This window comes from Herpailurus yagouaroundi, unplaced genomic scaffold (assembly GCF_014898765.1).
Source record: "Herpailurus yagouaroundi ecotype Mexico unplaced genomic scaffold, PumYag 210, whole genome shotgun sequence".
Lineage (NCBI taxonomy): Eukaryota > Metazoa > Chordata > Mammalia > Carnivora > Felidae > Herpailurus > Herpailurus yagouaroundi.
The window spans coordinates 16,252,001-16,271,643 of NW_024412441.1; the positions used below are offsets into that span (position 1 = coordinate 16,252,001).

General features: G+C 37.2%; 1 protein-coding gene across 1 annotated transcript in view; it reads left to right on the forward strand.

The window, feature by feature from the left end:
* The window catches only part of LRPPRC (leucine rich pentatricopeptide repeat containing), a 106,365-nt gene that overhangs the window by 78,757 nt on the left and 7,965 nt on the right, over window positions 1-19,643 (forward strand). Inside the window, exons 28-35 of the mRNA XM_040453885.1 lie at window positions 1,361-1,503; window positions 1,639-1,747; window positions 4,801-4,927; window positions 10,935-11,023; window positions 14,484-14,688; window positions 16,446-16,585; window positions 16,718-16,833; window positions 19,350-19,424. Of these exons, the coding sequence (XP_040309819.1) occupies window positions 1,361-1,503; window positions 1,639-1,747; window positions 4,801-4,927; window positions 10,935-11,023; window positions 14,484-14,688; window positions 16,446-16,585; window positions 16,718-16,833; window positions 19,350-19,424 (1,004 nt within the window). The remainder of the gene's footprint in view (window positions 1-1,360; window positions 1,504-1,638; window positions 1,748-4,800; window positions 4,928-10,934; window positions 11,024-14,483; window positions 14,689-16,445; window positions 16,586-16,717; window positions 16,834-19,349; window positions 19,425-19,643) is intronic.

Below are 19,643 nucleotides of genomic sequence, written 5' to 3' on the forward strand. Positions count from 1 at the left end.
TTTACTTAGGTTTCAGATGGAGCATGAATGTGTTTTGTTTTTCTTCTTTGAGTTGTTTACTTTTAGGAGTCATTAGTTATCAAAAAACTTAGCTTTTCAGTTGGAGGGGTCAGGGAGAATCTAGGAAAATCCCATTTGTTTTAATATTTTGGAATTCCTGAGAAACATTTATTTATGTTTTCTGGAACATTTTGTGCTCTGAAATAACCCCTTTCCTAGAGCTGATGGTACACAATGAAGATACTCTTTATTCATATTTGAAAATTTAAAAAACACTTTTAAAGGAGTATTTCTTTGTGCTTAATAGTTATATTGAACTTAATTAGTGTCATGATATTTTTCATATTTTGGTCTAGTTTTTCACAAGTAAAAGTTTATTATATTAAATGACTTTGAGCTTTTCTCTTTTTAAAACCCATTAGAAGGTTTTAAAAAACAACGTCTTGAGGGGCGCCTGGGTGGCTCAGTCGGTTAAGCGTCCGACTTCGGCTCAGGTCACGATCTCGTGGTCCGCGAGTTCGAGCTCCGCGTCGGGCTCTGGGCTGATGGTTCAGAGCCTGGAGCTTGCTTCCGACTCTGTGTCTCCCTCTCTCTCTATCCCTCCCCCGTTCATGCTGTGTCTCTCTCTGTCTCAAAAATAAATAAACGTTAAAAAAAAAAGTCTTGATTATTAAATTTTTGCTATTTGTGAAGACTAGGTTACCACATAAAAGGAACATAAAAGGAATACCACATATTCAGTATGAAGGAATCTGCCTGTTTCCTTCCAGTAAACTTCCCTTGCCCTATAATACTTATAGTCTGGTGGCATTATTTGTTGGGATGAGAAATCTGTCACACAATGTCACAGACATTCTTCAAGTCAGCAGAAGAGACAGAATTCTCCCTATTCGACTAAGTGAAAAGCATTTGTTGATTCGTCCCCTTTGAAGAAAATCATACATCTGCACGTATTCACTCCCTTTAGACCTTCAGCTGTGTATTATACTGCATACATGTACCCATCATCTTTCCAGAGTTTCACGGACATAGTTGAATTGTTAGCTATTTCTGATTTTGATTTCAGAAATGGGCAACTTCTCAGTTACTTTAAAAAGGTTTTCAGAGTATGTAGTAAATGGTAGGAGGTTTGTTGTTATTTTTTAATAGGTAAGGGATTTCTATTTGAATTTGAAAATTCAAAAGGTATACATAAAGAAGTCTTCTCATCTTTGGTCCACAATCATCCTGTTCCTTTCCCTGGTAGCAGTAGTTTGGGGGTAATGCTTACAATTCAACATCAAATAAGAGGAAATTCTAAACATTTTTATGAATTCTACTTCGTTATGCTCATTAATTTCTGCCTAATCAAATTTTACAGAAATAAATGGTGACTGGCAAAGAGCTGATGCTGTCTGGAATAAAATGCAAGAAGAAAATATTATTCCTCGTACAAAGACCTTAAGATTATTAGCAGAAATCCTTAGAAACAATAATCAGGAGGTTCCATTTGATGTACCTGAGGTAATTTGTTTTTAACTGTAAGCATAACAGATTTTGTTGTCAGTATAACGTTAGGGCATAGGTGAGCCCAGTTTTATACTAAAAAAATCACTGTGTATACCAGTTTTTGTTTAACTGAAGAATTTTGTTTTTAAGTTGTGGTATGAGGATGAAAAGCATTCCCTGAGTTCATCACCACCTTCACGTGAAGAAGCAAATATCCAGAAAGATCTGTTGAATGCCTGCCAACGAAAGAAAAGCAAAGGTAAACCTGTACACAGGGGTCTAATAGTAGCATGAGATCCAAGTCCATTTAACAAATTAGAAGTGCTCTAGGACAGAGATGGAACTTGTATAAATTACTTTCTTTCATTTTTTAAATTAACAAAGATATTTTGGGATAGTTGGGAAAACTTATATATAAACTGAGTAGTAGATAATAATAAGGAATTATCTCATTTTGTTTTTATGTTTATTTTTTTAGTAATCTTTGTGTCTAGTGTGGGGCTTGAACTCATGACCCTGAGATCAAGAGTCGCATGCTCTTCTGACTGAGCTAGCCAGGTGCCCCATCTCATTTTTATTAGGTATGATAGTGGAATTCACGACTTATAGGACAATATCCTTAAATGTTGAGATCTATAATGAAGTACTGAGAGATGAAAAAAAAATCAAGATATCTATAACTTGTTTTAAAATATCTAAGCCAAAGTGATCAAGCACCATTCCAAGGTTAGAGGCTGGGCGTGAACCCTGTGTCTTGCTCATCTTCCTGTTTTCTAGCAGTAAACTTCTGACGTGATGTGCCTACCACCTTTATGACTACTTTAAAAATTTTATGACCATCTTGAACACTCTGATAGCAAGCAGCTTGCCTATTACGTTGTAGACATTTCCATTTAGACTTCATTGTACTCTTTCAGAATTATACATTACTGTTGTTTCCCTTTTTTTGTTGTTAATTTTTCTCCATAGCATGGTAGCATGCTCTTTAATTCTTTCAGTTTTGTGTGGATTTTCAAGTATGCTTTATGATACTTAAACCGTTACGTAGATTTTTATTCATTTTAGTATTGATCATTTTGAGCTCTGTTCAATAGAAAGGAATCAATTTAGAAATTTATAACTTCCTGTTATTTCTTAACTGGAAATTTTGTGACACTGACGTAAAGTGTACAGGGTCACGAAGAGTAACTTTATCCTTTGTGTCATTTTCCTTTGCTGCATACTCACCCTATACATCCTTGAGTCCTTACCTTATATATGGTAAACCTAAATATAAAATTAATTATGATCATCAGTACTATTTAAATATTCCAGTGGAGTTTTTATTTGACTGAAACAAATATGAAATTAGTACATAGTTACTTTTTGAAGACTCTAGAGCTCCTTCATATATTACCTTTTTAAAAATTGTTGTTTTGGGGGGCACCTGGGTGGCTCAGTCAGTTAAAGCATCTGACTTCAGCTCAGGTCATGATCTCGTGGTTGGTGGGTTTGAGCCCCGCATCAGGCTCTGTGCTGACAGCTCAGATCCTGGAGCCTGCTTCAGATTCTGTGTCTCCCTCACTCTCTCTGCCCATCCCCCACTCACGCTCTGTCTCTCTCAGAAATTAAATAAACATTTTTTTAATTAAAAAAATTGTTTTTAAATGAAAACCTTAACTAGTTAACTAGATAAATATAATGTAGTGTTTATTATAAACGTGGAGATATACCCCAATTCTGGTTTTAGTATGCAACTTACATTTATTGTACTTGTTTATCTTGTTATTCTTCAGAGTTTTTATTCACAAATCTCAGGATTTGAGTGCTTAGCAAAATATGAATACTTTGGAATTTGAATGCTTTGCATAATAGCACTTTATAGAATTTCTGGTAGTTTAGCATCCTTACCAACTTTTACACCAGAAACCTGTGGCACTTTACAATGATAGCCCCTTCCTTCTTTTCCCTCCTTCCCTCCTTCCTTCCTTCAACTAGTAGAGAATAATAAACAGACATACCGATTTCTTACAATGCCTATAGTTTTAGAAAACAGTAAGATTTTCTAGATTGTTTTGTCAATCTTAAATATTCGAATTATACTTATTTTATATTTCCATTCAGGAAACCATGCTTGTTGGGGAGTAAACAAAAATTGCACTGCATTTAACCTCTTAGCTCCCTTGAAAGGGAGCACTGTGTACAGAATGACAGATTTTATCTGTTCTCCTTGGTTAAGACGCAGATATTAATGTCATACCTTTTCTCTCTCGTTTTCTCTGAGTTTACCTTGAAAGAGGGTTTTTCACATTGTCACTTCAGTTTAAATTGAAGGGCTCATACAAACTCCCCTAACTTAGAAATACAAGTGTATGTCTGCTTGTTCAGAAACCTCTAAAGTAGCTCTGAATGTTTTTTGAGCATTAATATCGTGTTCCCTCTTAATTGTATGTACTGCATTTCCTTACATTGAGCTTTATACCTATAGAAGTTCGTACATGTAGTTCACTTATGCCCTCTCTTTTGTGGTTTGTTTATACACACCAGAGAGTGGATTATAGTTTCAGTTGGATGTTTATAGCCAGGCAATTTTATTTCAGAAAAGTAAGTGACTGAAAAGTGTAGTTACTTCTCTTTTGGTAACATCTTTTCATTCACTGACAGTTATTGTGAACAAGTGAAATAAAACTGTTAATCAGTCAAACAAATGTTGCTTAGTTTACTTGTTAGATACCTGTATATTTGAAAATTGTATGTTTTTGTATAAGTCCTGTCGTAGCCAAATAATTTGATCTCCTAATTTTAGAATTATAGGCTATATTCATTTTAATGCTATTGTGTTGAAATGTTAACCATTGTAACCACCCACTTATAGATTAAAGAGTGCTTTAAAATGCATCTTTTGCTCCCCTCAATCTAAATTATAACTGTGGTTTATTTGGACTTTAACACACATTTTGCAGCTTATTTTGAAACTGGTATCATCTTTTGACAAACAAATTCAGAAGAGCTCTTTTTCATTTTTATTGGCATGAGAATAATTTATTGACTTCAGAAAACTAGTATGAAAAGTCATTTTAAAAGGAAGTCCTTTCAGGTACCTTCCATGTGGCTTAAGTAGAGTTTCCAAAGCTGTGACTTTGTGTTTACAAAGATGAGAAGGGTGACGGCATCTGCTGTTTAGGTCAGTGTGTGTGTGGAGAGTGGTATGGTGGAGGAGTATGGAAACAAGGAGAAATAATGTGGTTTGGGGGCCATGTTCTAGGGTTTCTTCCCTCCTTTTTTGCCATTTCAGAGTAATGTCACCTCATTTTATGTTTTTTTCCTTCATAGATGCATATAGTATTTTCCTGAAAGCACACAAGCAAAACATTGTGCTGAACAATGAAACTTATGGCAGTCTTATAAAATTACTTTTGGAGAAGGATAGCTTCTTACAAGCAATGCAAGTGAAAGATGTGTAAGTATTAGTCTCTTTATTAAACCTGTCACTTAGAAAAAAGTATCAGCTCTCATTAGAATTTTTCTAATGATTTGTACTGGTAGCAGCTGGTTAATTATCCTCAACTACACACAAAAATCCTATGAAATGGTTTTCTAATTTTATGGGTTTCTTTTTAACCTACAAAAAAAAAAACTTACTGGCCCTGAACAGTGTAGTACATTTTATTTGCCTAATATAACTTTGCCACTCATTTATGATGTCCATATACAGAAAAGTAATTGCTTTTTCTTCATCATACTCTGTTTTTTGTTCAGCAGCTAGATCTGTGAACCTTTTTTGGTGGGAGGACCCTAATATAATGAAAACACCCAAAGGCTTTGAACTTAGGCAAGGGTTCGAATCTTACTTGAAATTTCTATTGGGCAAATTGCCTCCCATCTGTGAGCCTCATTTTTTCTTTTATGTGATGAGGAGATGATAATGAGACTTACATTAGAGATCTCTTCTAGGTGTTGAAGAACATAGAGTGAAGTAGAGAAAATATAAGTGCTCAACACATTTTATTGCATGACTGATTTTACTTATTTTAAAAAAAAATGTTTATTTGGGGGGTGGGAGGGAGAGAGGAGAATCTCTGTCGGCACAGAGCCCGATGCAGGGCTCTGTCTCACAAACCACAAGATCATGACCTGAGCCGAAATCAAGTCAGGGGCTTAACCAACTGAGCCACCCAGGCGCCCCTCAGCACATTTTAAATGCCTTTCTCTTTGCCCTTCTGTTGGGTTTTTTGATTTTGGACTTTTTACCAAAAAAAAAAAAAAATCTGTGTGGTGGTCATGATAGGGGTTTTGTTTCTCTGGCTAGTTCCTCAGAGTAAAATACTTCGTTAATCAGAACAAGAGTAAAGTTTTCTTACCTGGTGTGTCAGGTAATGGACTCTGTTGTCTTATCCCCAAGAAGTTAATGTGAAAAGTTGAGTTATTAACCAGAAAGGGCCTAGAAAGGAATAGATCACAGTCACCTGCCCGGGAATATAGAGCTGTCCTGGTGATGAGTCAATAACCTTATTTTCAGTGGCAAAGGTCAGCCTTTTCCTAACGTATTACAGGTTCTTAAATAATCTCTCTTGGCTCAGCGTTGGCCTTCAGAATTTTTAAGTCACAGTACTTTTGGAATATTAGAATCCTGAATAGAAAGTGGGTGCTTGGCATTCTTGCAGTTTGCTGGAAAATTTGGTGTTAATGCTAGTGTTACGTTAAAGTTATGCACCATAGGGGCGCCTGGGTGGCTCAGTCGGTTAAGCGGCCGACCTCGGCTCAGGTCATGATCTCGCGGTCCGTGAGTTCGAGCCCCGCGTCGGGCTCTGTGCTGACAGCTCAGAGCCTGGAGCCTGTTTCAGATTCTGTGTCTCCCTCTCTCTGACCCTCCCCAGTTCATGCTCTGTCTCTCCCTGTCTCAAAAATAAATAAACGTTAAAAAAAAAAAATTAAAAAAAAAAATTATGCACCATAGGGTCATATTTACTGTTTGTATTTCATTACATTTTGAAAAATGTATCTGACTGTACTTGTCTGGAAATACATAACACACCCATGTACAGTGTGTATACGTATAGTATATATAGATGTATATATACAAGTATAATATATACTTATACACACACATGCACACCATATATATCTGTGGTCTTCAGCCATCATTTGTATGTCCTATATCAAGGACAGTCACACTAAGACTTTTTGAAAGTTCAGGTTTTTAATGTATTCTGTATCCCATTTGTGTTTTTACTCAGTTGCTAATTAAATTACGTATCTCTAGAATACTCGAGACATGCTCCATTAGTGACTTGGAAAATTTTACATTGAACAGCCTATTGCCATCTGTAATCATTGAAGTCATCAAGGGGATGTGGTATTTTCCTAAAATTACTTTTCTCAGAAATTACCTAAACTCTCTATCCTAACACTGCCCATAGTAATCAAAGGCATTCTGAGGCAATAGTGATTTAGGAGGAAAGGGAGGCAGCGTAAAGAGAAGAGCATTTTGTGTTGTGAACTGGGTGTGATTAAGTGAAGGGATAGAAGCAAAGAAGAAAAGTTTTTTTTTTTTTTTAACTTTAAAAAGAAAACATATTTATTTTTGAGAAAGAGCGAGAGAAAGAGACAGCATGAGCAGGGGAAGGGCCGAGAGAGAGAGGGAGACACAGATTCCAAAGCAGGCTCTAGGCTCTGAGCTATCAACATAGAGCCCAACGTGGGGCTCAAGCCCATGAACTGTGAGATCATGACCTGCCTGAGCCGAAGTCAGACACTTAACTGACTGAGCCAACTAGGCGCCCCCCAATTTTTTTTTTTAAACTTTTAATTCTGGGGTTGGTCACAGAGATCTCTGAAATTCCCCAAAGCACAGATTGTAATTTTTTCTCATTTTAATTGGGTTTGTTCTAGAACTGCAAGCCTCACATTCTGGTAGCATGAAGATTCCCCACAGCCCACTCCAAAAGTTCTGATTCAGTCCCATCTGACTCAGTCCATCCACCCAGCAATGGTTTGGGGCCCAGAATTACTAAACACCCCAAGTGATTCAATAATCACATGTCATAAACATTTTGATCATATCCATTAGTAATGAATTGTACTAATGTAGCACATGTTAAGTATATTATAAAACATACTCAAAAAATAGAGGGGCATCTGGGTAACTCAGTTTTTGGGCATCTGACTCTTGATCTTGGCTCAAGTTATGATCTCATGGTTCATTGAGATCAAGCCCCATGTCGGGCTCTGTGCTGACAGCGTAGAGCCTGCTTGGGATTCTCTCCCTCTCTCTTTCTGCCCCTCCCTCACTTGCATGCACTCACTCTCTCTCAAAATAAATAAATAAACTTTAAAAAATAGACACTTTTCAGAGGATAAGATTTAAAAATAGAGGATTAAACAGCCTCTTGCCTCCCCCCTAGAGTGCTCATGCAGTGTGCACATCTTTCACTGAAGTGGTTTTTCAAACTGCAGTTGTAACCAGTAAGGGTCATGGGATCTCTTTAGTGAGACAGGACCAACATTTTGTGTAAATGAAATAGAATAGAAAATATCGAAGCATTCCATGTGATAAAGATGGTTTTGTGAGTTTTATTTAGTAAAATGTACACTAGTAGGTTGTGTGAAACGTTCCTTACCCTGTGTGATGGGGATCTTGATCAAACAAGTTGTTGTGAAAGCTGCTGATCTAGAAGATGGTAGAAGATGCCTGCAATCACAGCCCTCCTGTTTGCCCTTATGTGCACAACGTGTAAAATGTATGTTGATTTTTCCTCTTTCTCTGGATCTCCATGAAGCCTTTCTGTACTCTGAGGGCACTTTTATCTTAGCTGTGTTATCCTTCCAGGAGGATTTTGTAGCTGCCTTCCACATGCAGCTGGGTGCACCTAAGAGAATCCTAGATGCAAAGCCTTACCATGCCATAAGCACCTAATCTGGGGATTGGATGCACATCCTTTCCCTTGAACTGAGAAGATGTTCTATCGAACTCTGAAGAATTGTACCTTGGGTTAGATCTACATTGGGTTGTTTTGAAAATAACTCTGGCCTGGAACTTCAGAAATGGTAGTTGAAGTTCACGTTTCTAATGAGGTCATCACTTCTTCCAGTTTCGTACCAGTGCTCTGAGTAAAAAAGAACAGTTGCTTTTTTTAAATGGCCTTCTTTATTGTGATGTAGCATGACCAAATGAGCAAGTGGCAGTGCCCCCATGTATTTTGGCACTGTTATTGGCAGTCCATAGATAGCAACCTGTTGTTACTCTACCTGCATGATGCCTCTTGTTCAGTCTTCAGAGCAGTTTTCTCTGTGAACTAAAGAATGCAGTCTTTTTTGCTGTACCCTTGCTGTACTCTCTGATATGTTGCATTTACTTGACCTCTAATGAGATTTCTTCATTTTCAGAAGGTCATTTAAACCTTCCCCACAAATAATGGCACCTCAAAAGTATGTCACCTCAACAGTGACAGCAGCCTTTAAAAAATTAAAGAAGTCAACTTTCTTTCATTTTTAGTTAGAATTACACTTCCTCATGTTTCAAAATAAAAATTTAGATATAATGAATGCTTTCAAGGGAGGAGAAGTGCTTATCCAAAGATCAGTAAGGGAGATAAATTATTGTTTTAAATCTCTGATAACACTAAACTGCGTTTTTAGGAAAGTGACATTTCCATTCCTCCATCACAGTAGCCGTATAACCACGTGTGGCTGGTGGCTAACGACCGTGCTGGACAACATGGATAAGGAATATTCCCATCCTCACAGGAAGTTTGATTTGATGGCTCTGAACTAGATTTTTTTTTTTTTTTTTAATAAAAGGAAAGATCCAAAGTATAGGTCAGAAGTAAACTTTTATTGTCCAACAAAAAGATCTCTGCCAGTAACTTTTTGTAGTTTTTTTTTTTTCCTTTTGCCAGTTTGGACTATATTTTTATTGTGATTGGTCAGTTTGTACATATGTAAAATATAGATGTTCAGTGTATTATAGAACTGAGCAGAGTTTGTCTTTCTGTTGATCCCCACTTTCATATTTGTATGGAAAAGGCAGTTTCTTGAGATTGAAAGAAATTATTGAAAGAAAACGTTCTGTGTTCTGAGGTTTTTGAAAGGTTGATAGTTCACACTTAATGTCAGTTAAAAGGGAAGTTTTGTTACTGAATGGTCTCAATGAATTTTAGGTAATATTTTCATGTAAATATGGTATAATACATGTAATAATGTTGACTTAAGAAGTGAGCTTAATTTTAATGTGTCTTCTGTTTATTTAATCATGCTAAAGAATGAGAAAGTAAATCCTTTATGCAGTTTATAGTCTCATGCACGAGTTGTTGACTTAAAAGCTTTGACAGATGGGACAAAGGAAAAAAGTCAAACTGAGCAATGGGTGCTTTGGTGGGATTAAGAGGATTGGTCAGGCAGGGGGGGGGGGGGGGATAAGAAAATCCTGTGCCCGGGGACTGCAGGGGTGAATCTCAGAGGCTGGAAGTGACTGAGAGGCTGGGCACGTCACCGTGTCTTTGGAGGATTTTCTTGGGATTGACGAGAATAATTTAGGAGTGACCCTGCTTTTCTCGCAATCTGCTCAGCTTCGATGTTCACGTCGACAGGCTGAGGTTGTTGGCAGCAAGATCAGCACCGAGCTTGCTAAGGCAAATGGCGGCGATTGCTTTTGCTCCTCGTGACCTGTGGGGATTTCCTCATCGGGAGATGAACCCTTGGGGGCATTAAGGGTACTGAAATTTCATCACAGGAGATGTGCAAACAGTGTAGCAAACAGAAATCATCCCAGGCTAGGGTTTTTAATCATGTCGGTTTTAGCCAGAAGTCAAGCGATTTTTGCTCTTGAGTTTTAAAAAGTTGGGGGGGGGGGGTTGCCAAATTAAAAGGCTGGGACAAGATTGTTGAGTGAAATTTTCAATTTTAATGTCATGATGGATTTAGTTGTGCAGTATGCTCACCTTTAAAACCTGTATGTATCTAGATGACAGAAATTTGAAAATTAATCAACCAAATGATACGGTGTTAGTAATATGCTTTCATTTATATTTAAAATATACAGCGCTGGAAATAAATGTTCATTTTTGTTGCCGAAAGAATAGTTTTACATTTTATAATTATGGTGAATGTAGAAAAAAGAGGAAAAAGTATCCAGCTTAGGATACAGCCGAACAATGCAGGGCATGCAGTTATTTTAGTCATCTAATATGTCAGCATTCAAGAATCTGAACCGATTGTTTAAAAAAAATCTTGTACTTTGTTTCTTTTGTTGCTCATTTCCAACTTTGTCATCTGTCAGAATGCAAAAAAAAATTATCCTTCTATAACCATTGACAGGATAACACAAAAGCTGTCTCCAGGTCGATATTTTGCAGCAATATTTTTAACATACGAACAGTAGTTTTTATAATTTCACCTTGGTGCTCAACCATTTATTATCGTATCAGAAGCATGTCAGTAATTCCTTTCTAAATGTCTGCTTCTTTTAGCGCTGAGACCCACATCAAGGGCTTCACACTGAACGATGCTGCCAACAGCCTCCTCATCATAACGCAAGTTAGGCGGGATTATTTGAAAGGTATGTCACAATGCTTGACCTTTACGTCACATTAATGCCTCTGCAGATTTTTCTTGTAACGCCCTTCGAATACTTGGATAAAGGAGTCCATTTAGCAAATTACCTGCTTATCAAGAGCCTTTTGTGGTAGCTGAGAGACGTAAATTACTGTACATGCATTTATAATACAGCTTGAATATGAATGTACTTGTCATTTGACCACTTAGTCCAGTTTCCATTCCATTTAACACAAGATGGGTTTTCTTAAGATGAATCACAGCTCTTCAGACATGCAAAATTTGTGTTCCAGAACGAGAGAAAGTACAGGCTTTCAAGTGCGTTAAAATTCACAGCACAAGTCATTTTGCTTTGGAAATTAACATACTTTAGAGCATCTGAAACAATTCCCAGCAGTTGTTTCTTGCATATTGTGTTGGTTGTGTGTGAGATAGCAAATGAGTTAAATTGAGTGTTAAATGTGTGGGGTTGTGCACCAAATGATTATAATATTGATTTTTAAAACTTAATCTAATACTTTTTCAATAGTTCATAATACCAACAGCAATAAAATACAGTGTTTGGAGTTTAGAGTTTAGTGTTTTTAAATTAACGTTAAGAAAATAACCCCAGAAAGCTGCGGAGAGGACTTTGGGGGAGACTGGAAAGGGGGCCGTTTGTTTGGTAGAGGGTATTTGTGGATGGATTTGGATCTGGAGATCTTATGAGTGAGCTCCCCAGGAGGAAAACAATGACTCTCTTAAATGTAGGTAAGCGTCCTCTCTCAGGCTTTACGTTTGAATTTTAGTCAATACAGTAAAACCACTAAAACCACAGTTTTCCAATCTAACAAAACCCACATAGGAAATCTTTAAGGAACGTTGAAAAAACTCTCACTGTTCAGTATGGTGTCTCCTTTCTTCCTCGCTCTGTAGTAATGATGTGATTCTTCACTTGCACGTTTATAAAATAATTTCCCATCCCTGAGAGAAAGTTGTTAATTGTGCATCTTTAATGTTGGCCTGTAATATTTAAATACGCTGGTCTTTAGAGGTCTTCTCATTGATTAGGACAGAGTAGGTAAATGATGATTTTTCTCTTTTGCAAAATTTCTATCACAGCACTCCACAGGCAGGGCCAGCCCATCTAGACAGTCCTTTTGGACAGGGCTTGTTACTAAAACTTTAAAAGCTGTCATTTCATTTTCAATGTAAAAAAAAAAAAAAAAAAAAGGCTTTTTGTCAAGTTGACATTTAATGTAGAATGAAAAAGAGTTTTAAAACATTGTAAACTTGCTCCCCATATAAATATTTCTGTAGACATGGAGATAAAGACACAACATTTTTTTAATTTTGAGGGGTTAATTTTTGAGCTGAATCTGAACTGAATTTTTTTAACCTGACTACTGTCCTTCGCTTGTATATTAGATACCCTATGAAAACTACAAGAAACTTTACGATGTGATTTCACATCTACTCCTCTCAGTTGTTCAGTTCAGCAGGAAGTTGGCCGAGAGTGGGAGCCTTGCCACACTCCCGCCTCCAGCCCCCATGCCAGTGTCGCCGTCAGCTAACCTGTTAGAGTCCTGTGGTCGTCGGCAAGGATGGCAATGGTGTTGGTACAGTCCCCATCTCCTTATCTTGCTCCATGGCTGACTAGGGCTCCCAGTTTTTAAAATTCCCTTCTCTTTTTCAGGTTTCTTTTTCTCAATGCCATCTAAAGCAGAAAAATAAAGCCAGTTCAATCTTAATCTAATTTTATAAGCGCATACTGTTCTGGAATATTAATAGCTGATTTATATGTCATCTTGGCAATATAATCAGTGTTACTAGTAAATTAAGGAGACTGTGAAAAGGACTCGGGGAGAGTGTGGATGGGTACCGTTTGAGTGTCTCTTGGGTCCTAAACTATATGGAAGGCAATTCCTGTTCTGGGAATTTGATTTAGGTTCTAAGGTCTCATGCTCCCTTTGAGTGGACATACAATGGTCTGTTGTCCCAGTCCTTCTCTCTCACTCACACATGGACCCGTAGATGCAGGTGTGGGGGTGTTGGATTCTTGGGTTGCTGTCTAGCAATATGACCTTGGGCAAATTATTTAAACTCTGTTGTCTCAGTTTCTCACTTATAAAATTGGTACTTACTTCAGAAGGGTACTTGTGATTGTAGCTGCTGACTATTGTGTCTACGTGTAGTAAATGCTCAACACTATTGTTATCTTGTTTTTGGTACTGTTTTGATCCAGTCGTGGGAAGATCTCCCTAGCAGCCTGTATTCTTAGTTAAAAGAATATTTTTAAGTTGATTATCTATGTGTGACTACCAGTTAAAGAAGATTTTATCAAGCTTGTTTCATAGATTATATTATTAAAACAATATCAATAACATTTTGTTTCCTAGTTATACGTGTGTATTTACAAAATATTAGAGAATGTGCCTTTTGAAGTACCTATTTTTCCCATTTGAGAATCACGGATTTGGATTTTTTGTTTGTAGTAGTTAAAAATTGTTTCCTCAATAATAAACACTGAGCGTATTTTTTTTTTTTTTATTGTAGCACGTTTAGTAGACTGTTTAGTTATTCCCTTTCCCTCGTTCTTCTGTAAAAGATAGATTTGTTCTCATTTGGAAGCTGCCTTCAGAGTCTCCATTTTTTCTAGGTTACATTGCTTTAATTCTAAACAGCCGTGAAGTTTTTCTTGATAGCAGTAGTGATTGTTAGGCTAAGTGTTAAATTCCGCCCCCCAGTCTACCACTTTACTTTAATGTAATAATTTCGCTACATTGGCACATGAGTCAGTAAATCAAGATATTTCATATTTATCTGCAATCAAGTACTTACAAGTATGATACTTAAAAAAAAAAAAAAACAAAAAACCCTGTGGCTATATCCATGGGAATCTGATGATCTTTATTTTCTATATCTACCAAGTGTTCAGTCATTTAAAATGAATTAGTTAGTGTGGAAGTTGAATGTTCTAGTTTGGCTGCTTCTGTGTAATCGCTCCTGTTTAGAGAGAGACATTGTTTCCAAAGATGAATCTTTGGGATATTAGATTTGGATAAGCAGGTAATGTTTGAATGTAATAAAATCTGGTAAAGTATGAATGTGGTAGAAGTTACAGTATTTATGGAGACTCTTTAATTTTTAAAATTATTTCTATTTTTCTGAACTTGTCAGTTTCCTTAAAATTGGTCACTAAATGTTATCCCTGAAGGGAACCCATATTCTGTCAGTAACATTTGTGTTTTCTCTGAGATTTAAAGAAGAAATTTCTCTGGCCTCTGATATTTTATAGATAGCCAAATAGATCATTATTTTTTTTAGGTTTCTCATAAAGTATTAATGTTTTCTGTAATCTAGAATAAATTATTCATAGCTTTTTGTGTGTAGCCATTTGGTACTCGTATCTAAAAGCTGGTTTTCAAAATGCATTAGTCAGTACAGTTCATAAAAGAACTCTGTTGCCTGCTTTTCTGTTGTAGAGGCTCTAAAAACGCTAAAAACTGCCTTAGATCTGGAGCAAACACCTTCTAGGATAGCAGTGACCCGCCTTATTCAGGCATGTGCCTTGAAGGGTGATGTAGAAAGTATACAGGAGATTCAGAAGATGGTAAATGGACTTGAAGATTCAATTGGACTTTCAAATATGGTTTTCATCAATAACATTGCTTTGGCACAAATAAAGAAGTGAGTATTTTCAAGTTTCTTTTCTTTCACTGGATACTAGAAGGAGCATTATCTCAAATACCACCTTTAAAAACTTTTCTTAGGCTATTAGAAGCCGTATCAACACAGAGGAAATATTGATGTCAGTTGCTGATTGTCCTCGAACTATTAGGGAATAATTATGTGTTACAAAATGTGTTTTAGCTTTAAATTAGACCAACGAATGACATTTACCAAATTTTTCAGAATTGTGAAACTTTCTCCATGGTGGTAACTTTCTTCATGTGCATGCCAGGCCCTTGTGTTGAAACACTGTTACGAACGTGAAAAATGAGTTCATGTGATTGTCAGCAACACTGAGGGTGACACTCTGCTAGAACATTGTGAGTGCGGAGGGACAAGCAAGCTTGTTAAAAATAGGCATTTCTGTTTCCCCCACCGTCCTTCCCATCCCTGCTGTCAACACACACGCATAGGAAAAGAGGTGTTTAGAGGTGGTTCTTTTACCATCACCTCTAGATTCCTTATGGAGACATGCCACTGTAGCAGTAAATCAGAACTTGATTTTTATTAACGTCTCTAGCAAAGTACGTTGCCTAAGTTAAAGATTCATGGGATAATTATGGAATTGACACTCTGCGTGCTTTGTTCTTGAGTAGTTAATCTCACATACAGTTGATGGGTTGCGATAATCAAAATATAATGTTTGTTTTTGCAGGGTCTTTTGTTTGTTTCTATTTCTTTGGGCAGAAAAGCTGTGTTTTGTTTTGTTTTTTCCTTTTAAAATGGTTCCCATCCCCTGCCAGATAGAACTTTGAATTTTCCCTTGATAAGAGGATGTGATTATTTTAGGTTAGAAGATCAAGGAAATTATCCAAGTAAGATCTGGATGAATTTTAAAATGCTACCATATTAAACACAGTTTTATATGATGTAGAGAATGTGATTTTATTCACTATTAAGGAACTATCTCACTGAAACCCATGAGAAAAACTTACTGTAACAGGGTGTTCATTTTTATTAGAGGATTCTTATGTTTTAGGTAAGAATTCCAACAAAAAATTGATTGTTTGGATTCTGAGTACCATATCATGACTGTAAAGTATCAGTTAGGAGTACCTTGGCCAAAAAGATAGTCATACAGATCATTTTTTATCATAACTTGTTAAATAGGGCCATGTACTTGATTTTTTTTTTGAGTGTAAAGGTACTTTTTTCTGAGAATTTTAGTATAAATTAATTATTTTTCAAATGTATGATACCTGACAAAAACAAATTGATGTGACTGGTTGAAAAACATGCAAATAGACCTTCGAAGACCTCAGCAGCAGCTTGAAGAATCCTGAGGTGTTATGCAATTATTATCTTTACCTCATGCAGCAGGAAGCAGTTGTAGATCAGAAAGCTGAAGTTAGAGCACTTAAACAAGTTTTCATTTGATACCCAAAGAGCTACAAAATCAAATTAAATATTTAAGGTAAACTATTTTCTTAAGGGACTGTCATTAATTAGCTGTTTGATCTTGTCTCTAGGGCAGTGTTTTACAATAAGCAACTACTTCGATTATTGTAGCATAAACTGCCTAGCGATTGCTTTTGCGACCTAAATGTGCAGTTCAGCTTTGCCTAGTGGTTTTTATCTGGTTAGTTGTAAATCTGTTTTCCCTTTTTCCTAAAGTATTTGTATGTGTCAATCTCTTAAGTTCTTATACTGAAACTGCCTACAAGATTAATACAAAAGCAAATATTTCTTTAATAATTTGTTTTACTCTTTGACAGCAATAACATAGATGTTGCAATTGAAAACATTGAAAATATGCTTACTTCTGGAAATGAAACCGTGAAACCCCAGTACTTTGGCTTGACATACTTATTCAGAAAAGTAATAGAGGAGCAGTTGGAACCAGCAGTTGAAAAGAGTAAGTGAGCTGTTCTTGCTAAAAGAACACAGAAGCACATTTTCTCTCTGGTGAGGCTAGACCAGGTTTCTTTGGTGGATGAGTTATACTACAGTTTAAACAAAAGAGTTTTCTTACCTGTTATTTTTTCAGTAAGCATCATGGCAGAGAGACTGGCCAATCAGTTTGCAGTTTACAAACCTGTCACTGATCTTTTCCTTCAGCTTCTGGATTCAGGCAAAGTGGATGACGCCAGAGCTCTCCTACAGGTAACGAGTCGCCACATCTGGACAGTGGGGCTTGTGGCTTATGGGAAATAAACTGAGAAATTACTAGACCTAAGTATAGGGTAGCATACTGGAAATAGAGCATGGTGCTGCTAGTACATTTAAATTCACTGTGGATCCAGGTCACATGACAAAGACTGGCTTATAAGCGGGAGGTTGTTGGTTTGAAAGATGCCAGACTGGACTAGAACTGCCCTTAGATTTAAGGGGGAGTGAGGGAAGATGTGTTTTGCTGAACGATTTAAAGACAAATGCTTTTGTGCAGATAGGTAATGCAAAGCCCTTCCTTTGATTTCCTACTTTAATTTCTCTAATGCTCTAAAGACTGCATCACCATGGCAACACAGTTTGCAAACAAAAAGTAGGAAATGTTTGCTTTTCAAGTACAGCTTCTCACTTGAATACTCAAACATTCTCAGTGCCTTATTCAAGGTTTATTAAGAGTTGAATTTGCTTTCTATTCACTTGTGTGTCACAGACACATTAAATGACAAATGCAGGTCTCTGTGGCCCGCACTTGCAGTTAAATTAGCAATCTTCAGGGAAGGAGACAACTGCATTCATGCCATTTTAACAGCACTAAATATAAAGCTGTGCCAAGTGCCGACAGAACGGTGGGTGATCGGAGCTGCCACTGGCAATGTACACAAACAGGCACCGCTGGGGAGCCCTTCCCAGCAGGTGGCAGTCAAACAGTCACCGTGATCCCGCCAACAGCAGTGTTTGTGTAGACTCCCTGTGTCAAATTGAGGCCTGGGACCAATTTCTGATAGTAAATAGTACTATATTCCATTCCATTTTTACGAGCTGCGAAACATATTAAGTGGTAGATGGGGAAGGGGAAACCGTACCCCTGTGCTGGAGCCCTAGTTTTAATCCTTGAAGTTCGGCTAGTTTGACAACAGAACCCAAGCCATTTTTAAAAGGAGTTCTTGAGAAATTCCTGTGTGAACAGTTTTGCAAAAGGTGGAAATTGGCATGTGCCTCCGAGGTTGGTTTTTTTGTTGTTTTTTTTGTTTTTTTTTTTTACTTTTTGTTCCTGGACAGAGAGAAATTCTAGTTAATTGGGAATGTTCTTGTTTGGTTTGGTTACTTTTTTCTCCTCTCCCCTTCCCCGCCTTTTTTTTTTTTTTTTAACTAAACAGCAAAGGCAGTTGATCATACATAGGGATTTCAGGAATCTTTTCGTGGTTTTGTCTTGCTGCCTTTAGTGTTAAAAGTTCCACCTAAAAGAAATAAACTCTAAAGCTTTATCTTTGCGTGTACGTATCTGTACATATCTAAGTGTACCTACCGGGGGGGGGGTTACGTGTCTCTAATTATTCATGTGATAGTATTCACTCCATTTCAACACACTGTCTTGATAGTTCTTCAGAAAGTGGCACTTGCTGTTTTATCTGCCAGCTTGTCCTGAGCCATCACCGCCCTGGCTCTTAGCGTGCACAGCGGCCAGCGGGTGAGGTGGGTGCCTGTGCCCTCGGAGCCGCACTCACACGGCGGCCTCTGCAGGGCTCTTGGTGGCAGCTGTGCGTTGAGACATCGGCCACGGTCTCTTCGTTGTCAACCCCTTCAGCAGACAGACGCTTTGGATGATAAACCCTTCACCTGTCCTTTACCTGCTTGTCAAACAGTAAAAGATTATTCTTGCCGCGGTGAAGAATATTTTATTCACAGATGTCGAAAACATCAGTTTATAATGTAAATGCTCTGTGTGTCCCCAAAAGTTCTTTTTATACTATCCGTTTTAGTATTGACAATGTTTTAAAGCTTTGAAAGAACAGTGTGCTCTTAGAAACTTAAGAGAATGACATCTGTGATGAGTGTAAACTAAAATATTGTCTTGCCATATTTGATTTTACTATAGCATCTAAGATGGGATAGACACTTGATTTCTCTGGTCTGTCATATAAACTTTTTTTTTTTGAGTTTAACTTTTGTCTCTTTCTCAAGCGCTGGCTGTCTGTTGCAATGAAAGCCTTTTATAAAATAGAGAGATTGAAATCAGTCCTTTTGTATGCATAAGTGTAGGTAATTATACTTTAAAGAGAACTTGCTTTGTACATTTTAATTTTTATAAAGAAACGAGCAGTTATCTCCCTGACACCTTATTAAATGTATAATTAACCTTATGATCCCTAGCTCACTTGTGAATGCTTGGCAGAATAATTGGAGAGGAATAGTGCTTCTTTTTTCCCCTCTTTCTTTGCAGTCCTAAACCTTATTCTGTGGTTGTTGAAGCATCGGTTTAATTTTTCCCTTTTCTTTTTAAACAAACTTCATACTCGCGGTGCCAAGGACAGCACTCCACTCACAAAAGCTTGGCATAGCTGGAGTTTGTTTTCTTTTTCTTGCCTTAAAAAAAGTGGTTGACAATTAGGCCTTCCTGTTGGTAATGACACATTACTATATTATTGTGAACTTTGTTAATTGGAAATATTCACCTTGGTCTCCTTGTTTATCAAAAACCTTCGCTTACTGAATAACGTTTCAATTTTTAGAGATGCGGCGCGATTGCTGAACAAACTGCAATTTTCTTGGTGTTCTGCGTTAGGAGTTCTCGGAAACCAGGAAAGGTACTGTGCGGGATTTGCTGGCCAGTCAGGGAGGCTAGAAGCTAGTCTTGTTCGGGGACCTGAGTTTCACAGAAGAGCTTGTTGGTTCAGTGCCTTACATAAAAACACTACAGAGACTGAAGATTTTGCTTGTCTATACTTGTTCACTTTTTTAGATATGAGACAGAGTCAGTCCAGGCTCCTTTTGTCCTGGAAATGCAAAACACGTTCATGCAGTGA